Source organism: Chelonoidis abingdonii, chromosome 5, assembly GCF_003597395.2.
Source record: "Chelonoidis abingdonii isolate Lonesome George chromosome 5, CheloAbing_2.0, whole genome shotgun sequence".
Classification (NCBI taxonomy): Eukaryota; Metazoa; Chordata; order Testudines; family Testudinidae; genus Chelonoidis; species Chelonoidis abingdonii.
The window spans coordinates 126,941,853-126,963,454 of NC_133773.1; the positions used below are offsets into that span (position 1 = coordinate 126,941,853).

Below are 21,602 nucleotides of genomic sequence, written 5' to 3' on the forward strand. Positions count from 1 at the left end.
ATGCCGCCCCCCATAATGCTGGTGCCCTAGGCGACTGCCTAAGTCGCCTAAATGAAAGCGCGGCCCTGTCCATAGATAGTCTTTTGTCTGTTAAGTGACCACTGCAGCTGAAATCCAGTGACAATCAGGTCTAAGTGCTTAGTCCTGTTGTGGGGACAGTGTTCCTGTGGTACAGTGTCTTTTTGTGTAAGAGACAGCCCAGACTGCACTAGCAGCGAGCGAGGTTTCCTAGCACTGAGAGCTCATCTGGAAATCACTGAGAGCTGGTGGAACCTCAAGAGACCAACTCGCAGAGGTCACAGTGGCAGGTGGCAGCTGAAGGTGACTGCGCAGGGCCATTGGCAACAGAATAGTGGAGTGAACGGTGGCACAACGAACAGACATGGCCAGAGCAAACAGTGAGCAGCTGGAGGAACAAGCAAGGTGCCTTCTTGTCCCCCACCTGGCAGGTGTACTCACGTGAAAGCACCTCTGAACTCTGATCTCCCACTGACAAAGGACACACCAGTGAGTGGAGTGCGGTGGAGGGAAAAGTGAGGGGCATGTTAAAAATAAACATTTGTTTGTTGGACTATATTTTAGTCACTTTGCTCAGAATGCTAGATTTGTGACTAGGGAATGGAAACTTATATAAATACATTTCCTAGCAGGCCAAGATTTTTAAAATGCGTTATTTGCCAAGGTTGTTATCTCACATTGTTGCTGTCTTGGCTGAGGTCATTATGTTGGAGAGTTTTCTGTACCTAACATTTTTTATTTATAATTAATTTTTACATAAGAATGGTCATACTGGGTCAGACCAATGGTCCATTATAGCCCAGTACTCTGTCTTACAACAGTGGTCAAGGCCAGGTGCTTCAGAGGGAATGAACAGAACAGGTAATCATCAAGTGACCATCCCCTGTTGCCCATTTCCAGCTTCTGGCAAACAGGCTAGGGACACTCAGAGCATGGTGTTGCATCCCTCCCCATCCTGGCTAATAGCACAGATGGACCTGTTCTCCAGGAATTTATCTAGTTCTTTTTATAATCCTGTTATAGTTTTGGTCTTCACAGCATCCCTGGCAAGAGATTCCCTGGGTTGACTTTATATTGTGTGAAGAAGTACTTCCTTTTCTTTTTTTTAAAACCTGCTGCCTATTAATTTCATTGAGTGACTGCTAGTTCTTGTGTTATGTGAAGGATTAAATAAATTTCCTTATTCACTTTCTTCGCACCAGTCAAGATTTTGTAGACCTCTATCATATCCCCATTAGTCATCTCTTTTCTAAGCTGAAAATTCCCAGTCATTTTAATCTCTCTTCTCCTGTTTCATACCCCTGATTATTTTAGTTGCCCATCTCTGTACCTTTTCCAATTCAAATATATATTTTAGGATGGGTGAACAGATCTGCACACACTATTCAAGGTATGCACGTACCATGGATTTATATAGAGGCAATATGATATTTTCTGTCTTATTATCTATCCCTTCTTAATGATTCCCAACATTGTTTTGCTTTTTTGACTGCTGTGTGCACATTGAGTGAGATGTTTTCAGAGAACTATCCACAATGACTCCAAGATCTCTTTCATGAGTGTTAACAGCTAATTCAGAATGCCATCATTTTGTATGTATAGTTGAGATTGCTTTCCAATGTGCATTCACTTTGCATTTTATCAACATTGAATTTAATTTGCCATTTTGTTGCCCAGTCACCCAGTTTTGTGAGATCCCTTTGTAGCTCTTTGCAGGTTGCCCTGGGGACTTAACTATCTTGAATAGTTTTGTGTCATCTGCAAATTTTGCGACCTCACTGTTTACCCATTTTCCAGATCATTTATGAATATGTTGAATAGTAACTGGTCCCAGTACTGAGCCCTCAAGGATACCACTATTTATCTCTCTCCATTCTGAAAACTGATAATTTATTCCTACCCTTTGTTTCCCATCTTTTAACCAGTTACTGATCCATGAGAGGACTGCCCTGTTATCCCATGATGGATTACTTTTCAAAAGTAAATTTTTTTTTTTAGAAATCTAGATCTGTTATGTTTTTTGGTGTAACTTGCATTTTCCTTATGTTAAATTTGCATAATCCTAACAAAACATTTACTTTATTCATATCTCTTTTATATATCTCATTGGTCCTGACACCCCCTGTAAATTCGAACACCCCCCCTAATTTCAATTCCTGGGGAAACCACTGTGCTAGTCCCTTCTCTGTGAGACAGGAAGTCTTGTTATCTTGTTTCTGCTGTTCACAATCTTGCTCTCATTCTTGGGCCCTGCGATTTGGAGTTTCTCTCTATTCTTCCAGATTATCTCTTTGAGAATTCCAGGTTTTAAAGGCCAGAGCCTGTAACAGGTATGTCAGGCTGCACATATACCCAGAGGATCAGTGCCCTGTTACAAGACAGGAATGGGGTAAGAAAAGACATCATGGTTGTTAAGTAGACATTGAGGATAGGTAGGGGGATGGGCAGAGGAATCTTTTAAAGTATGGTTTTGGAGCTCTTTCATTTGATAAGGTATGCTTCCATCAGATTATATATTATCGCTCTTTTATTTTGACTTTTTTGTAGGTATTGAATAAATCTATAGTTCATTAGTTTCTTTTAGTTTCCACTGCAGTATGTGTAGATACACCTTTACCTCGATATAACGCTGTCCTCGGGAGCCAAAAAATCTTGCAGCATTATAGATGAAACCATAGTATATTGAACTTGCTTTGATCCACTGGAGTGCGCAGCCCCACGCCCCCAGAGCACTGCTTTACCGGGTTATATCCGAATTCGTGTTATATCGGGTCACGTTATATCGAGGTAGAGGTGTACATTTATTTAAATCAATGTTCCTGGCCCAATGCACATAGTTCCAATTTGCATATAGGTGATTGTTTTGTTTAAAATATTTTGTCTGTTTGAAAATTTCTGTCTGATATAAAGTCATTGGGGAAAATCCTGGAGCAACTGAAGTCAATGCTGTTGACTCTAAGAGAGCCTGGCTTTCACCCATTATTTCATGTTTTGCATCGGTCCTGATCAGCAGAATAGGTTTGCAGGCTTTATTTTATTGACTTGTTGAGATTATTAATGGCCAACCCAGGGTAAAGATGGTGCGGTATATCAAATGATGTTTCTAGTGTCAATGATTGGCTGCTCAATTTCTCTGTCCCTCATAGCTCTTGATTTTATGTACCTCCATTTCCAACTACAAATGGTAGACCCAAGATAAGAAAGACAACCAATGCTACTACAGCTTGCACTTTATTGTGCACTTCTAATGAAAATAGGCTTGAACCCAGATCATGTTACTAAGGGCCATTAGGATGACTTTATTGACCTTCACAAAAACAGTGGACCTGAAATCTGCAGAGTCATAGTTTGGAGTATGAAGGTAATCATCACTTTTCAAATTTGCCGAGATCAACAGCTACAGAAAGCCAGCAAAGCAGCATTCTTTATTGTAAGCACTATTGTGTCCACAGCTGAAACGCTTCTCAAACTTTCCCTCTTTCTTAAATATAGAAAGGAAGAAGATTAGAACATTGGCAAAGTTGCTTTTGCTTCCTAGATTTTAAAATGTCACATAAATTAAAATAAAAATATATTACTACGTGTCTATGCCACATGTGTTATAAGAAATCTTTATTGTTGCTTGGTTTATAATAGAATTATAAATAGAAAAGACCTTTTAGGTATTTGGGCCTATCCACCTACCAGTGCAGGATTGTTGCTGATTGATGTATTAGATTTGGTGTTTGAATTTTGCAATGCTGTTTAAAGGAACTTGCCAAGTATATATATAAGGCAGAGGTAGCGCATATTTACATGAGTTTAAAAAACAGAAAAGTGTGAGGAACAGGCCCAGTTGAACAAGTAACATGTTCTCTTCTGGGGGGCGGGGGGCGGAAACAACAACTTTGAAGTCTTGGAACTATTCAGTGTACAAGACAAGCTTCCCTAAGAATTTGTAACTGGCATAACAAGCTTCTAACAGATAAGCTTGTAGCACTATAAAGATCTTAGTTTTCATATGGGCAATTGGATAAATTATTTTTGTTGAGAAGTATTTGGCTTTAGACATAGAGCTGCTTTTGTCACAGATCAGGCATTTTATACATAGCTTCATTTTCATTACCAAGTGTTAGTTAGATTTCGTACTAGTTTTCATTTAAATACCTTATTAAAATTCATTTGAGTAGCAGCTAGTGCATAATGTCTATTACAGCTATGTAGTTTATAAAAATGCTATATTGTAGCTGCCTTTTAAATCTGAACTGCATAGATTAATGTTTTTAAAACACTTAGAGCTCAGTTCTGCCTCAGTTCTCAGTGCATACTGTCGTGTGTACAAAAGCTGATTTTCCAAAATATTAGGCCATTTGTTCTGAATACTGGAGGGCAGGATAAAGTCCTTCAACTATAGCCTTTCCAGATTTTGATCTGCATTAATGTGCCTTCTTTTGTGAATTCCCCTTTCTGACTCCTGTATTGTATAGTAATTTTTTGTATTCACTGAACTTTGCTAGCAGCCACTATGTTCATTTTAAGGAATGGGAAGTTTGAGGTTGCTTGTCATCTTTTGGGCACATGAAAAGGCCTCTTGTCCCGTAACCCAAGATTGTGACACCATCAGAAGAAGATACCAATTACGGTGTTTAGACTGTGGAGCAGCTGGACCATTATATAGTACTTGAAGCAGTTCTACCACTTCTTACACAGGAACTAGCAAAGGAAGACACTCTTGGGCTGTGTCTACAAGTCCTTTTCTCTTAAAAAAAATTCTTCTTGGCTTCAAGTGATATGTCTCCACCAGTGGAAGCAGTAGTAGGACTGCTAGTGTAGACAAATTTCCAGGTGACAGCTGGCATTTTAAACACCATATCCAACCTTGCTCAGAAAAGATCTGTGTGGTATGACACTTAAAACAGCGAGAGCCACTCACACTTTGTCTATGTTAGTGTTCCCACCATTACTAACACTGGTGGAGCAGAACGAATGGTAGCAACAGGTGGCGGGTCTAGGTAAAAAATGCATAGTGTAGATGTTTGTCAAAGTACCACTTAAAATGCATATTTTATAGTGCATGGAGGCTTGCACCATTCCCTCTGGTGGCCAAAACAGGAATTCAGATCTACCATCAGCTGAACCCATAAAACAATACCTTTGGAACACATCGTAGAGAAAAACATCATATTGGCTTATGTAGACTGCTGGATTTCTTAAATGTATAGCAAAGGGATAAATGCTCAGAACATTAGGAAAATAGAAATGAGGAACTGATGTCTTGAGCCTTTAATACTGGCTCAGTGGATCATTTCTGGTCAGATTTTAGGTTTATCTGTTGTTCTGCAGCCTTCAGCAAAACAGAAATGATTAATATTGTCCTTCTCAGGATGACTGACAGACAGCAACTCCATATAATTCTATCAACACCCAGGATTCAGATCCCACTTCGGATTCTTTGTTCTGGTCTTTTCTGTGGCTCACTCATGATATTTCCATTTTCCTTGGCTTTTAGTCCAGTTGAGAAGGCAAAGAAAGAAAACAATTTAAAAACAACATTTCCTGCGAAAAATCTGAGCATTTTTGATTTAACTGTCTCTTGCCAAGGCAGAACAGAGTCTTTGGGGAAAGGTTACCAAGGGAAACAGATCCTGGTTGGTACTGAAATTATTTACCTTTCAGTGGAGGCTGCTGCCAGTCACATTGATAACACATTCATGTTTACACTGGGTAAATGAAGATGATGTAGAAATCAAAGTAAGATAAATTAAGTACTTTATGCATTGTGGAGAATGGTGGAAATGAGACCTCTAAAACAGAGGTGGCTGACAATGTTGCCGGCACAGAGTGCCCGAGGGGGGCAACAGCGGGGAGCGTTGCCCGGTATGCGCCGCACCAATAAACACACCAGGGTGGAGAAGCAACCAAAGTTTATTTGAGATCTCAAAGCAGTGCAAGAAGACTGATACGCCTCAAATCAAGCACACTGACTCGAGCTGCTTTTCCCTTTTTAAGTTCTTTTTTTCTTCCTTCCCCTTTCCCCATCTTCCTCCCCCTGTAGCACTTACATCAAGCGCAGTTACATTACACAATCTTGGCTGCAGAAGCTCGTTAGTAATTTTCCCTTTTGCAAGTTATCTTGTCCTTCTGCTAGAGGTACGCAGGTCTTATCACTACTGCTTTAGACCGGTTTGGGCTGTGTTGCCGCTGATAGCTTACTGTTACACATTTGATTTTGCAGCTGCTAGCTTTCTAGGTCGAGTAAAGTTCAACATGGAGGAACTTTGGTTCACTTTGGCCTAGGGCAGGAGGGCTTCATCAACACTCGCGGTCTTCCACCCACCCAAGTTACCTAGGGTTATGCCTAGTGACACCAGCAACAACCTGGATATAACACATTTAACTGCTAATTTATGTGCAGACTCCACATAAAAATTGGAAATATTTAAGAGATTGTTTGATTTTGAATATGATTTGCAATGCCTTTAGATGATGCTTTTCTTTCTGTTTTGAGTTTCTTCACAGTGAAACACATTGTATGAGATCCATCTAAATAGCTGCAATAAAATGTCTTCAGTGCCTTACTTAGCTAATTAGGCTTTTTATTTGTGGTTTGATTCTAATAAATAAACAGCTTTAGTTATAAAAAAGATTGCATTCTCTTGTGATGGTAGTGGGGGAGGAAGAATGCATATGAGCTTTCTGTTCCACAGCAAAGTAAAAATAAATGTTTACCTAGAGTAGTTTTCTTAAGTTTTGTTTTTATATTCAGGATAATTTCATAATTTACCTGATACTATATGCTTTCACTCATCATTATTACCCATCTAAAAACTTAAGCACCGGAAGAACCTGCCTTTGTAATTCGGTGATCAAATTTCTCATTATTTAATTGATTTAAAGGCTTCCCGCAGTTTTGCTTTTTAGCCTCTTGCTTTACAAAGAGGAAAATCTCCAACAGAGAGAGTCTCTATTTCTGGAAGTGCTATTTTCAAAGAAGTCTTAAATCTGAATTTCAGAAATTCTGAGTGGATAAGCAGTAACTCTGATATCTGGTCAATTGTCACCCTGATTTTTAGTTCCCAGCTTCAGTGCTGTAGCTATTCACTTCTGTCTTATGCTTAGAGGGACCATGCCATGAAAGCCAAAGCAGGTGACTAAATATTATCCTTTTGAAGAAACACCTCAATATTTTACTAATAAAGGTCAATTGTTTCCAAGATGTTACAATAGGATCTTTTTAGCTTATAGCATGTAATATATGGTCTTACTGGTCTATAATGTGACTCCTCATGAGTTTCAACCATACAACTTCAAAATGAATGATTCTTCATCTCACAGTTCCCCTTGAGAGAAAGCCACAAAGAAAAAGATCTTAAATATAACCCAACTCAAAACTGTAACTCGGATCAAAAACGTATTGTAAGTTAAGTCAGACTAATCAAATCCTAGTCAATGATCACTGACGGAACCTATTTGGTAAACACAACTGTAACCATAAGAAGATGAGAGGCTCAGAAATGATTTCTCAGTCTTCCACTGAACTGGTCAATGGCTTAGTGAGAATAAAAGATGAAGGTGATGTTTAATTAAAAAAAATACAATGGATGGTCTTTTACAGAGTGAAAAGTAAAAGCAGTCAGGAGCATGCAAATTAAATGTCTTATCTATTACAAAGCAGACATGCATGAGAAGAGCTGTAATATAGTTAATTTAAATACTGTAACAGCTAATAGTCAAAATACTGTAATATATTCTCCAGGTAATAGCTTCCAATTTACTGCATATTTTGGAGGTATATTTTGGGTGAAATATGTGTGGCCTAGTGCAAAGTATTTGTTTAAGTGTATGTAACCAACTAGAGTGAGTTTGTTTGTTAGTGACCTTTAATGTGTCCAATCTGTGCAGTGAATAGGGATTCTGCGAAATAATGGTATGTGATCGTGTTAATAAATACTCTATCCTAAATATAAAATCATTCCTGATAAAATTTGCTGATGACACAAGGATTGGAAGGGTGGTAAATAATGATGAGGGCAGGGCAATCAGAACAATCTGGATTGCTTGGTGAACTGGGTCCATTAAAGCAAAATATATGTTAATGAGCCAAATGCAAAGTTATACACCTAGACGATAGCTACAGAAAGGGGACCTGTATCTGGGAAAGAATCTAGGGGTCTTAATGGACAAACACCTGAACATGAGCTTCCCAGTGTGATGCTGCAGCAAAAGGGCTATCCCTGGATGTATAAACAGGAGAGTAGTAAGTAGGAGTAGGGAGGTAGGTGCATTGGTGAGACTGGCAGTGGAGTATTATGCCTAGTTCTGATGTCAACATTTAAAAATGATGTTGAAAAACTGAAGTGAGTGCAGAAAAGAGCCACAAAAATTATCTGAGGGCTGGAAACATGTCGTACAGTGAGAGACTTAGAGCTCAATCCGTTTAGTTTATCAGAAAAAAGATGTAAGTGGTGAGTTGATTACAGTGTATAAGAACCTTCATGAGGAGAAAATACCGTGTACTAATGGACTCTTCAATCTAGCCGAGATAACAAGAACCAATGACTGGAAGTTGAAGTCAGACAAATTCAAATTCTATTAGAAATTTAGGGACAATTTTTTCCAAGTGAGGGTGATAAATCATTGGAACAAACTTACAAGGGAACTGGTGGATTCTCCCTTACTTGTTTCAGAGTGGTAGCCATGTTAGTCTGTATCAGCAGAAACAATGAGGAGTCCTTGTGGCACCTTATAGACTAACAAATTTATTTGGGCATAAGCTTTCGTGGGCTAGTATTGGGGAAATTAGGTTTAGGTTTTGTAATGACCCAACCACTCCCAGTCTTTATTCAGGACTAATCTGATGGTATCCAGTTTGCAAATTAATTCCAGTTCTGCAGCTTCACGTTGGAGTCTGTTTTTGAAGTTTTTTTGTTGATGAGTTGCCACTTTTTTAGGTCTGTTCTCCTACTGATTTTTGAATGTTATGATTCCTGATCTCAGATTTGTGTCCATTTATTCTTTTGCATAGAGCCTGTCCGGTTTGGCCAATGTGCATGGCAGAAGGGCATTGCTGGCATATGATGACATACATCACATTGGTAGATGTGCAGGTGACGAGCCCCTGATGATGTAGCTAATGTGGTTAGGTCCTATGATGGTGTCACTTGAATGGATATGCGGACAGAGTTGGCACTGGGGTTTGTTGCAGGGTTCAGTTCCTGGGTTGGTGTTTTTGTTGTGTGGTGTGTAGTTGCTGGTGAGTATTTGCTTCAGGTTTGGGGGGCAGTAGGTTTAGCCACTGGCTACTCCAGACATCCATTTACAGTCCCCCTGAACCACAGATTCCCAATTATGCTCCTTTTTCCCAGGGATAAACCGGGGTTCTGCTCCTCCCTTTGCAGTTTGTGCTCACCAAATGCTTTAGCTTCACACAGGCAGCAGCTGCTTTTTGGAAAGAATTCGGAGGCTTCTCCCAAATACCTTGTCCAATCTCTTCAGAACATATGCGCAGGAGCTGTTCCTATGCAAAAAGGTCAAACAATTGGTTATAATTCTCTACTCCCTTTCCCTTGACCCATTTCTCATCCAATCACATATACCCTATGACTCATCTTGTCATTAATTCTGAGATCTCACTCCATACACTTCAGGAGTATTTTGAAAATTTTGCAGTACAACCTTTTTAAACTCATATTTCAAAGCCTGTTCAATTGGCATTTCATTAAATATATGTAATGCTTTACCCAAGAGCTTAGTAAACAAAGTTGGGACTTCCTTATCCTCTGGTACTTAATGTACTTTGCAGAGTCTTTCAAAAGTGGTAAGGAATTAGTCTGTTTCTCTGTACACAGAACACAGCTTATCCGAGTTTGGTGTTCCTTGGGGAGAGAAAGTACCCGTGGGCTGTGGAACCTGTCCATCCCTTTTCTCCATTCTCAGATTATATAGCTCCCCTACCCCTGCTAAGGTTTCCTTTTCTTTCAGTTTAATGGCTTATTGGTGAGGAGCTGCTTCTGCTTCCAGGGCCCGCTTGTGTGCTGCTTCTTGCCCATTCGGTTCACTTTCCATTGTTGCTATTCACACACGCTCGTCTTTTGGTTTCGCATTTCTGGTGTGTTCATCGTCCTTCCTCAGCCTCTCATTTTATGCTTTTTGCTCCTTTTCTAAACTAACCGGCTCTAACTTTGCTGTTGTTTCACTGTCACTCATTTTAAATGTCCTCTGTTCTGTTTCCACACCTGAAATAATAAAACTGTAACCTTTCTGTGATTGTTCCCAGCCTTTTCACTTGTGTGTCAGTCCTGTTTAACTATGCCAGTGGGAAGCTTTGGGGTTCACCTAGGCCAGTAAGAGGTTCAGTCACCACCTGCTTTTTCACTCTGAGTGCCTAGGATGCTATACTGCTGTCGCTCAGAGCCTTGACACCAACAGGCAGCATACAAACATGCTGGCCACACCCTGGCTTCCACTGCCCAGTTACTCTTTGCTGGGGAACCTCAGCAACAGTTCCAGCCCTGAGTTCTTCCCCCACCCCCCGCCCGCCATCTCTTTCTCTGCAGTACTTTGATTGAAGTCGAGGGTTTGTCAGACCCAGTTAAGTTAATAAACGGCTAAGTACTTACTCTCTCTGTAAAGGAGCAGAAAACTTGTTAAGGTTTTGTGGGTGACACAGAAGGGCAGAGCATTGCAGAGAGGCATTTTTGGGGAGAAGCTGGGACTGGGAGGGTTTTGGTGTCGCCCTGCAAGACGTTACCAGGTGTGTGGAAGGCTATTGTGCTGAGCATGCTGTTGCTGTCAGTGCTCAGAACCAAGGCTGTACAGCACAGAGGCACCCACGGCACAGGGCAAGTGATGATAAAACCCCTTCCTGGTCTGGGCTGAAACCCAGAATGTCACAGCGCATGTATAAGGGAACAAAGCAAAGGTTATACATGCAACCTTTAAACTGATGCTTCCTGATGTGAATGCTTTCTGCCTCTGTCCTTTCCAAGATCTGACTGAATGAGTCATCCATATAGACCTCCCAAGATTATTCTATATGTAGAGTCAAAAATTCCTGTCCTTTGTGAAAGTGGTCAAACCTTCAGAAAACAAACACATTGGGCAGGGACTAGACATGATGGAGAATTTTAGAAAGAAAGGTGAACATTTGGCAAACAATTTTAAAAAGTCCTATGGATTTTTCCGGTTATATAATACTTGCCCTTACCCACTCAACACAGATTTTTTTAAGGATAATCTGGTTTGATTTTGGATAGCACGTTGACATATCATGGTAACGTAACTGTTGTATTTGAAAGAAATGAGGCAAGATCAAATTTATTGCAATATCCCAAACATTTCAGAAGTACACATTTTGCTTCCTTTGGAATGGTTCTTAAAAAGACATGGTCAGATATTTAATTTTTGGCTTTTGCCCTGCTTTGGTCTGCATAATATTTGTTAAAAGTTTGAAATAAGATTGCTTTTCAGACCTTTTGTCCTTTTTCACCTCTTGCAAACAATTATCCATTACACACCCTACACATAAGTGTATGCTTGGACCCCCACACTGCGCACTTGTGCAGATGTTTGCAAACTGTTCAGTATTTGTGAAGGATGAATACCTAAGCTTCATGTTAAGTGAGTGCAGTTTTGACTTGAACAGTGCTCCTTGTGCAGGGATTTCTCCATGTTTATGAGCTGACAAGATCAGAGTCTCAGTAACTTCTTTCAAGATAGTAAGAGGAATTGACTTATCACATTTCTTCTTTACTGAGCTATGTAAGTATAATTTTCTTCTCAGCTTCAGAATTGCAGATTTAATCTTAAATATGTATTTATTTATAAAAGGCTAGTCCTCTCTCAACCTGTACCCTTCACACTCCTCTGTACAGGGCCATCCACACTGTCAGTGCAATATAAGTAACAAGGACGATGATTTAAGTATCATAAGGTTATGAATTCTAAACATCTTTAAAATTGAAAAAATAACATCCTAAAGTTTGAGGCTTAAGAAGTGTGTCACTCTTTTAAGTCTTGTTAATCTTCTTGATCTGTATCAAGTTGTTCTAAATCTGCTTTGATTCAGAATGTAGTCCGAAAGAACAAACTCCATTTTAATACTGTCCAAAATCAACATTTTATCCAAAATCCTTTAACTGTGGGTCTCACATTATATATTTCCTCTTTGGCATGCAAGTGCTTCTAAACCAGATTTCTCATTAGGCATCAAAAGAGTTGATTTAAACATTTGCAATAGGATTTCATACTTATCCTGGAAAAATTTAATAAGTAAATTCAGACTGAATCATTTGAACCATATTTTGCATAGTTGGAAAAAGAAAATTAGCACTGAGACTTTGATACGGTCTTTCTCTTTACTGCTACTAATCAAGTGTAAATTGAATTCAGAAAGTTGTGGTTATTCACTTCACATGACCCCTGCTGGGAGATTTAGAGTTTCATGCAGCTTCATCTTGCTACAGACCACATATGATTGACATAATTAATCAAAGATTATATCACTAATGGGCAACAGCACACAACACAGCAGAGAGAACTCAATTAAAGCTGTTTATCCTCCAATTTGAAAGATCAGTCATGTGAGAGCTCAAAACTCAGCTTCCTATTTTTGCTTAAGACTATAATTATTTAACTTCTATATTTGCTTCTGCAGGGTAGTTTCGCTAAAGTCATTTAAAAATCATGCCTTCCTTGCTGTACTGGGATTTAACACTTTGATTCCTGCATCTAATTATTTTCAAAGAAATATCAAAATCTGTTTAAAACTGAAATAATTTAGAAAGCAGTAAGCTATAGGACACAGATGTGTCTCACCAAAACTTTGCCTCTGGGACTTAACTACCAGTCCTTATAGGACTGAAAAAGGAAAACTGTGGGTCAACCTAAGGGTCAAATTCACCACTTGCTCATAAAGGTAAAGCAATCAGGCTTTGTGCTGAGAATGGTATGGTATTTCAGCTTTTTTTCTATTCTTGGTTTGGGAGTAGCTGCCCATCCATGGAGTTTTGGGACCATGGAATCTGCCCTTCAGTACCTGGCATTTTTTACTAAAACTGCCAGCAAGAGGGCGAGCAATAATTCTTACAGAATGCACCCAGAATTGTACCAAATACCTTTCAAAACATACCAGAAAGACAGGTCTCTGGCCTGTGGAGTTTACAGTCTGAGTAGATGGGATATGGCAGAGAGTAATGGGTAAAGGACAAGAGGAAACTAACAGAAATAAGGATGAATTTGGTTTGGAGGTTCTGCTTGCCCTTTTTTGCAAGGAGGCAGTAGTGTGGGGTGAACAAAGGAGAAGAGAACAGTAACAAAGAGATTGTGGGGATGGAAGAGAGGAACAGGGAGATAGGTGGAAAGTGAAGGAATGGAAAGGGTGAGAGCGTGAAGGAGAAAACAATGGAGAGGAGATTGTGTGGAGGTTGGCAGTCGGAGTGGTTTGGTAGCTGGAGAGAAGTGGAAGAAAGTTTTTAGATCAAGCAACCAGCTGACAACAGTGGAGTATCCAGAGTTTTAGTGGCAAAAGTCTTATGGTTTGAGGAGACTGGTGTGGGTTAGAGGTCTGTGGGTGTTGGTGGAATGTGGACCCCAAGATGCTAGAGTTCTGTTGTTGAGATCTGGGCTGCAGTTTGGAAACTTATTGAGCAAATATAGAGATTTTTAGCAAAACAAGTTGTAGCAAGAAGCAGCTTCGTTAGACATGTTTTCCCCTCTGACCGAACTCATTGTGCTTTAAGTTTAAACTGTATATCTCTTAATTATTTTCCTAAGCTTCATTCTCCTCCCTAATACAAGCATAGGGAAAACTACTGTAAAAGCCTGTAAATGTTTGACAGTTTATACTTGGTTACCGTACTTCAGATCTTCAGTAGTAGGTGACAACAAAGGGACTAAAAGGAAGAGAAAAAATCCAGAGATGCTCTAAATTAGTAACATTTATAGGTATTTTTTCTATTTATTTCACAGTAACTGTGTGACTTTCTGCTGACAAGGGGAAAAAATATTTTCTCCAAACATTTAAGGTACAGTATGTTCTTGTTCAGCTCCCTAACAAAAGACTGCATTGACTTGTTTCAAGCTTCGCATTGTTTGAGAGCTTACTTTAAAAGGCTTTTCAGCTCATAGTGATATGAGACAGCTTTAAACTCATTAAACTTATGCACAAATGAGTTGTTTAAGGGCATGAGTCAGTGTGCCAGTTACCAGATAGCTTTTTGTTATTGCCCCTTTAGATTAGTGATTGAGAAGCATTAAGACAAATAATATTGATTAATGTGATTTTAGCATCATTTACTAAAGTCACTACATCTTAACTTGGTAGGTCATTGAGTGCAATAAACAGTTACAGTAGTGTTACTTGTTTGTCTTATCAAATATAGTGGATGCATATTCATCTTTGCTAAAGGGTATTTATGTTAAGTAATTCTTGTGGGTTATATAGCTGTAAACATTTACGGGCTGTGTATTTTGCTAATTAAAATTTGGAAATTAATAAGGTCTTTTAAAAGGGATAATAAGTATAATGCCCTGGGGGGTGGCATGCGTGACCTCAGCGCAGTTATAGCATAGGAAATGTGGGCTGTAGACTCATGGAAACATTGAAGAGGGGAAAGTCAGAAGAGTCAGTTGCATAATTCTTTATTAGAAGGTTAGGATTTCTTCATTAACTTCTGTCCTTTTTGTCTTGGAAAACAATTTTTGCTTGTTTTGACGACAGCTGAAATGTGTCATATTTTGATTTGGTTTAACAAACAAAACTAGTGATTCAGCTGTTTACTATGCCAAAATAACTATTTGCCAGTATCACTGAGCCTGCCAGTACTACTCTGGAGATAGTGTTTGTCGTAATAAGTCTCTTTGTCCTGCAATAATAGTTAGTTTATTTTTTTTTTAAATTATTTGTGCTGGAGGGTCAAAATTTAAAAACTACCCATAATTCTATATCTAACAAGAACACTCCCCGGTCAGACTCTGACAGCTTTTGGTCAGGTTCTGGTCTAAATCAGTTCATACACTAGTTTCCCTTTAAATGTAAATAATTAACCAAAGGGTCTTTCCTGTAAAGACAAATAAGGGATAGATAAGTGTAATATTTTATGTATCTCTTCATTGCAGAGGACTGACCCGCAGCTCCTTGCCCAGTTCTACTATGCAGATGAAGAACTAAATCAAGTAGCAGCTGAACTAGACTGTTTGGATGGAAGAAAAGACCCACAAAGATGCACTTTGCTAGTCAACCAATTCCGTTCTTGTCAGGTACCAGAAGGGCACGTTCTCAGCTATGTGTTTTATATTGTTTTGTTTACACAGATTTTTTGCCTGGTTTTTGGAATTATAACTAAATCCTTAAGAAACATGCTTTGATAAATGGAATTCCTACTTAAACTAAAGTTATTTCACATTTGCTCTCAAAGAATTGTGCATAAACAAAATCTACAAACAACTGCTCTTGAATTAAAGATTTGTAAATATTTATAAATAAAGTTGAGATACTTTTCACATATGAAATATTGTATTCCATGGTCAGAATTTACCAGTGGTTACCAGAATCTGGAATCTGAGATACTGCAGGATTTCAGATGCCACCATGTAGTAACTTCTTTTGTAAATGTTGATGTTTTTAATGGTATTCAGTGTTTAAACTTACCTAAACTTCAAATTACATGACAGGAGTAGCTTCCCATCAGTCACTTAGTAGATGGGGAAAAATGATTGGCTTTTCAATTAGATCTTAAGTTTTGGAGAGAATATGATCTGTTTAGTGCAAAGAGCTTTGAAGATAAGAAGGGACAACTAAGGTTTCCTTACTTTTATTCCACAAAGCTGTAAACCGTATTAAGAACCAGAGTCTTTCCATGGGTTTACTAACATAATCTGCTTTGTATATAACATCTCATAGACTCATAGGTCAGAAGGGACCAATATGATCATCTAGTCTGACCTCCTGCACAAGGCAGGCCACAAAACCCTACCCATACACATTTATAACAACACCCGAACCCATGACTGAGTTAGTTGAAATCCTCAAAATGAGATTTGAAGAACTCAAGCTGCAGGGAATCCACCAGCAAGCGACCCATTGCCCCACGCTGCAGAGGAAGGCGAAAAACCTCCAGGGCCCCTGCCAATCCGCCCTGGAGAGAAATTCTCCGACCCCAAATTTGGCGATCAGCTAAACCCTGAGCATGTGGGCAAGACTCACCAGCCAGCACCCAAGAAAGAATTCTCTGCAGTAACTCAGTCCCATCCCCATCCAACATCCCCTCACAGACCATTAAGGCAGACTTAATCGCCAATAATCCAAAATCAGTTGCCTCAATTTAAACTATCCCATCATATCATCCCCTCCATATAATACTTATCAAGCTTAGTCTTAAGAGCCAATAAGTCTCTTTTGCCCACTACTTCCCTCGGAAGGCTGTTCCAGAAACTTCACTCCCTAATGGTTTAAGAAAAACCTTCGTCTAATTTCAAGTCTAAACTTCCTAATATCCAGTTTGTACCCATTCGTCCTCGTGCCTACAATTAGTACTTATACTAAAATAATTCCTCTCCCTCCTAAACGTTAATCCCCCTGAATATATTTTATATAGAGCAAGCATATCCCCCGGAGCCTTCTTTGGCCAGGCTAAACAAGCCAAGCTCTTTGAGTCTCCTTTTCATAAGGCAGATTTTCCATTCCTCGGATATCTAGTAGCCCGTCTCTGAACCTGTTTCCAGTTTGGAATTCATCCTTCTTAAACATGGGACCACCAGAACTGCCACACAATATTCCCAGGTGGGGTCTCACCAGCGCCGTATATAACGGCACTAACACCTCCTCTCCTTTGCTGGAAACACTCGCCTGAAGCATCCTAAACCGCATTCTTCTTTTTAACAGCCATATCACTTGGCGGCTCAATAGTCATCCTGCTATCCAACCCAATACCCCAAGCTCCTTCCTCCTCCTCCGTCGCTTCCAACTGATGCGTCCCCAACGTATATCTAAAATTCTTATATTAATCCCTAAGTGCATGACTTTGCAACTTTTCACTATTATATTTCATCTTATTACTATTAACTCCAGTGATACAAGGTGGTCCAGATCTTCCTGAATAGTATCCCGGTCCTTCTCTGTGTTACAATACCCCCAGCTTTCGTGTCATCCGCAACTTTATTAACACATTCCCGCTCTTGTGCAAGGTCGTAATAATAGGTTATAGAATAGGTCCAAACCGATCCTTGAGGGACTCCGTTAGTAACCTCCTTCCAGCTGAACAGTTCACCCTTCGAGTAAACGACCCGCTGAAGTCTCCCTGTTAACCCAGTCCTATATCACCTTAACAAACTTTCAACATTCTATCCCCATCCTTCCAATCTTAACATAACAGTTCCCAATGCGGAACGGTGTCAAACGCCTTACTGATCGAGCGGTAAATTAGATCTACCGCATTTCCTTTGTCTAAGTAATCGTTCACCTTCTCAAAGAAGGAGATCAGGTTGGGTTTGGGCACGATCTACTTTAGTGAAAATCCCATGTTGCAATTCGTCCAATCATTGACTCACATGTCTTACTATACTTTCTCCCTTCTAAAATTTTTTCCAAGACCTCACACACGACACGACAGACGTCAAGCTACAGGCCCTATAATTTAGCGGATCACTTTTTCCATTTCTTAAAAATAAGGAATTACTTAGCAATTCTCCAGTTCGACGCACTAACCCCCGAGTTTACCGATTGCTTAAAAATTTCGCTAACGGCTTCGGCATTTCACGCGCCAGTTCCTTTAATTCCTTGGGTGGAGATTGTCCGGTCCCTCGATTTGTTCCCATAAGCTGTTCAAGTTTGGCCTCTCACTCAAATGCGTAATATCCACTCTCCATATCCACGTTCCCTTTGTCATTAAATAAGAAACCCCTCCATCGTCCCGTAAAACTCCTCTACTGTCATATTTAAAGACCGAGGCAAAAGTACTATATTTAGGTATTGGGGCCATGCCTAGGTTATCCTTAACCTCCGTTCCATCCTCATATATATGCGGGCCCCCACTTCTTTTCTTCTTTGTTTTCTTTCTTTATTTATGTGGCTGTAGAACCTTTTACTATTGGTTTTTGCATTTCCCTTCGCGAGTCCAGTTCTACGCGGCTTTTGAGCTTCCTCTAACTTTATCCTACCACCCCACGTATCTCTTCTCTCCCTGCAACCTCTCGACCTAAGGTAGAGCCTCCACCCTCTGCCACTATCCACACCCCATTCCTGCACCCCAACCCACCTCCGCCGCCCTGACCTCTCCCTCATTCTACCACCTCTCTGCCTCTAGATGCTGTAGCTTTCTGCCTTTTTGTCTAATCTCTCGCGTTGCTTGCCTCCATCCAGTTTGACCCTAACAAACTCCGCCATGGTTTTTTCCCCTTTACTTGGGAAGCAGGCTCCACCAGACAACGCTCTTGCACCCACTGAGCAGACCTTCACGCGCGACCACTGTCAAAAAGCGTATCTCCATCGCAACCTCACCTCTCACAACCATTTAAATCCAACAAGTTTCCTCCTCCGTCCAATCCAACTATCCCCTCACTAGCTACAGTTCCCACCGATCTATCGCCCTAAGGTCAAAAATTACTATTCACAGCTGCCACTGCCGATAGCAAGATATAGCCCACCACTATGACGTAAAGCGTCACTGCGATAGCAGTCGAAGATCTCATATGTTAATTATAAGATCCAGTTTATAGATTTAGTCTCCGTTCACTGGTAGATATTTTGAGTGGAGATAAATTACTAATGTTTCTAGTATAAGAACTGAGGCGATACAGTAAGATAGGAACTAGCAATTGCGTCTGGGCCTCCTAGATCATCAATCTGTAAGCAATATATCTATGCTGTCTACCAGAGAAAGTGTCAGAAAGCACTACCCATGACTTTTCAACACTTATATCCAAATACAATGCATCAAGCACAGCATATAATATACATGAGCATGTACATGCACAGTCTCTTGATGCCTAAGGTAGTTAATGTGTACTGCCTGGTCAATAATCATTATGGGGCGAAAATTGAGATAACATAATACGCCCAATGCTAAATTCCACAATCCTTGATGAAAATACGCGCCATGGGCTAATCCAGATTTATCGGGACTGAACATCACCACGCGCGTCAGCATATAGAGATTTCCTGCAGTAGCACACACGCCTTCATAAAGTTATTATTATATTTGAAGAGGCACTAAATCAATTGAGACGCAACGCAAAAAAGAAATTACTATACAGTCAAGCCGTGCATATACCCTTATATCACCGGGATCGAATTAAGATGCCGAATCTCTCCTCTCCAAACATCAAATACTTTTGGAAATCTCTTCACTATACACACTGTGAGGTATGGATGGATTACATGAGTCAATTGAAGAATTCATAGAAGGTTCTATTCTCATATCCTCTAGTAGTCCTCCGCGAGTCTCGCGCGAGCTTGCTATGCATACTACCATCACCACGAGAGGCACTCACTCCTAATTGATGAGATAATTAAGCCTCTTCTTATTACGTCTTTTGCTTACTACTTAGTCTTTGCCTTGCATAGAGAATATTTTTTATCCACTGTCCGCAGACCGAAATCAGCACAAGCATGATATGACTCAAGCGCAGTAAATATCATAGTGATAAGCCTATTTTCATCATTTCATCATACCGTATATTGTGGAATTACTTACCATTAAGTTAATGTAACCAATACATACTTTGCGCGAGCAAATGACAACAGGAGTGCACTATAAACTCACCGCCCTCCAACCCGGCATTTTCTGACCACTTATACCTTCCATCGTCTTGTCATGAAATTCACTCCGTCTAAGACCCCATGCATAGACACATATGTCTTTTTAGAGGAAATTACACGTCTAGTTTCATGGTTATTCCACCAGGTATAGTTCTATGAGAGTCACATGGGTCTTAAAATAAGATGTCTATTACGGTTTCTCTGTCTGTTGCCACTTGTGACCACTATTAACTCCCAGTTAACGACTGATCTCAGTGACAGCTTCTAGAATGCCAGTAGATTTGCCTACTTCTCGGCTACGTGCTATCGATACATCTTATTTATCTCTTCTTCTAACACACTATTTATGTTCTGATACTAAAATGATCGTTGACCAACAGGAATATCAACTTTAAATATCTCCAATAACCACTGAATCAGCTGCATCACGTGTGACCTATCTCGTGCTGGACGAAAGATACCGCTATGTCAGCGGCCACCTGTATGATCCTGAGCGGAGCAAGCGCCCGGTTTGGGCGCAGGAGGGAGTGTGGGATGGCCCTCTAGGTAGGTTTAGCTCGCTGCAGCCCTTGTTGTGCAGATACGGGGGCGTCAGGTCCAAAGTTCTGTGTGGCGAGGGTACGGAGTCGAGAGGTGAGAGGGGCTCACCGCACGTCGTCGGTCACTTTGGGGTGCAGGATGGGAGTGTGGAGTGCGGGTGGTGTGTCATAACGTCCCTCCTTCCCAGGGTGTCAAGTGCGCGGCGCGATGGAGATCTCCTGAGGACCGCAATCGATTCTCCCGAGCAATGAGGCCTCGCCGCAGACGCTATGGGCTTTTGAGGGTGTAGGTAGGAGCGTTTGCATGTCTAGAATGTAGTCGCACGGGACCACCGTCGGGGCAGCGACCTCTAGAGAGTGCTAACTGAGCATCCCCTCGTGCTGGAGACTCGATGGAGAGGTATGCATCCTGGAGACGGAGAATTCGAGGTCACTTGGTCACGCGCGGCGTTGAGCGGCTCTGCGCCTCGCTTGTCTCCTATTGACCACTCGGGATGATGAAGCATTCGAAACCCTCCTTATACACCAATTGCCCTGACGATAGGCCATGTGGCATATGTCACACACTGCCAAGGTCCCAATAAAGCTCTTGGTCTATCTGCGAGCGCCCTGGTCCCCGGACAATATTACTCTGGTACCTAGACATCACTCATAGAGTGTCTAGAAGAATCCTGTGGCAAAAAAGGCTGAGAACAACCCAGCGAATATTAGAACTCATCTAAGGGCGCTCCTCAAACTCCCTCAAGCTCCGTTAGCAGCAACCATGCTGTGGCCGTGCGAGGACGCGTATGATGAGCCTTTTCTCGCCCCGACACTAGTTGCTGCTCGCCCCGCAGAGCTGCCCCAGTCAGAGGTACCTTGTGGGCGGTCTCTCACGTTCACGCACTCCACCGGCACACCCATTGGACTGCCAGTTCCTGTGGGCTCCACTCCTAGCCATGAGCTGGAGTGCGGCGTGCGTCTATGAAGGGCGCTGTCGACTGCAGCCTCGAGCGATAGCAGACTTCGGCCCTGGAAAGAGTGACCCGCGCAGTCTCTCGCCCTCGCCTCACGTGCCTCTCACGCGCTCGGGCACGCGAGCGGACCTAGTGGCCTCGTCAGTGCGAGCGCGACTGTTGAGCACATTGTAAAAGTCAGAGTGGCATGGTGCCCCCGGCGCCCACAGGCCAGCGCACTAACTAGGAGTGCGCCCTGTCCTGCCTCAGTGCATGCCACTGCCACCCTACCGGAGCCACTCCAGGTAAACACACAGGCCTGCCGCAGCATGGGGGGTAGTAAATGCCCACGGGTGCCCACCCTGCCTCTAGAAC

At 41.2% G+C, this 21,602-nt stretch overlaps 1 protein-coding gene across 3 annotated transcripts in view; it reads left to right on the top strand.

Annotated features, from left to right (window-relative positions):
* Positions 1–21,602, top strand: part of ZFYVE28 (zinc finger FYVE-type containing 28) — a 321,166-nt gene that overhangs the window by 152,734 nt on the left and 146,830 nt on the right. For 2 of the 3 annotated variants that reach the window (XM_032781069.2, XM_032781072.2), the window contains exon 2: positions 15,115–15,255. The exons of the other annotated variant lie outside the window; for it this stretch is intronic. In XM_032781069.2, the coding sequence (XP_032636960.1) occupies positions 15,115–15,255 (141 nt within the window). The remainder of the gene's footprint in view (positions 1–15,114; positions 15,256–21,602) is intronic. 3 annotated transcript variants of the gene reach the window in all.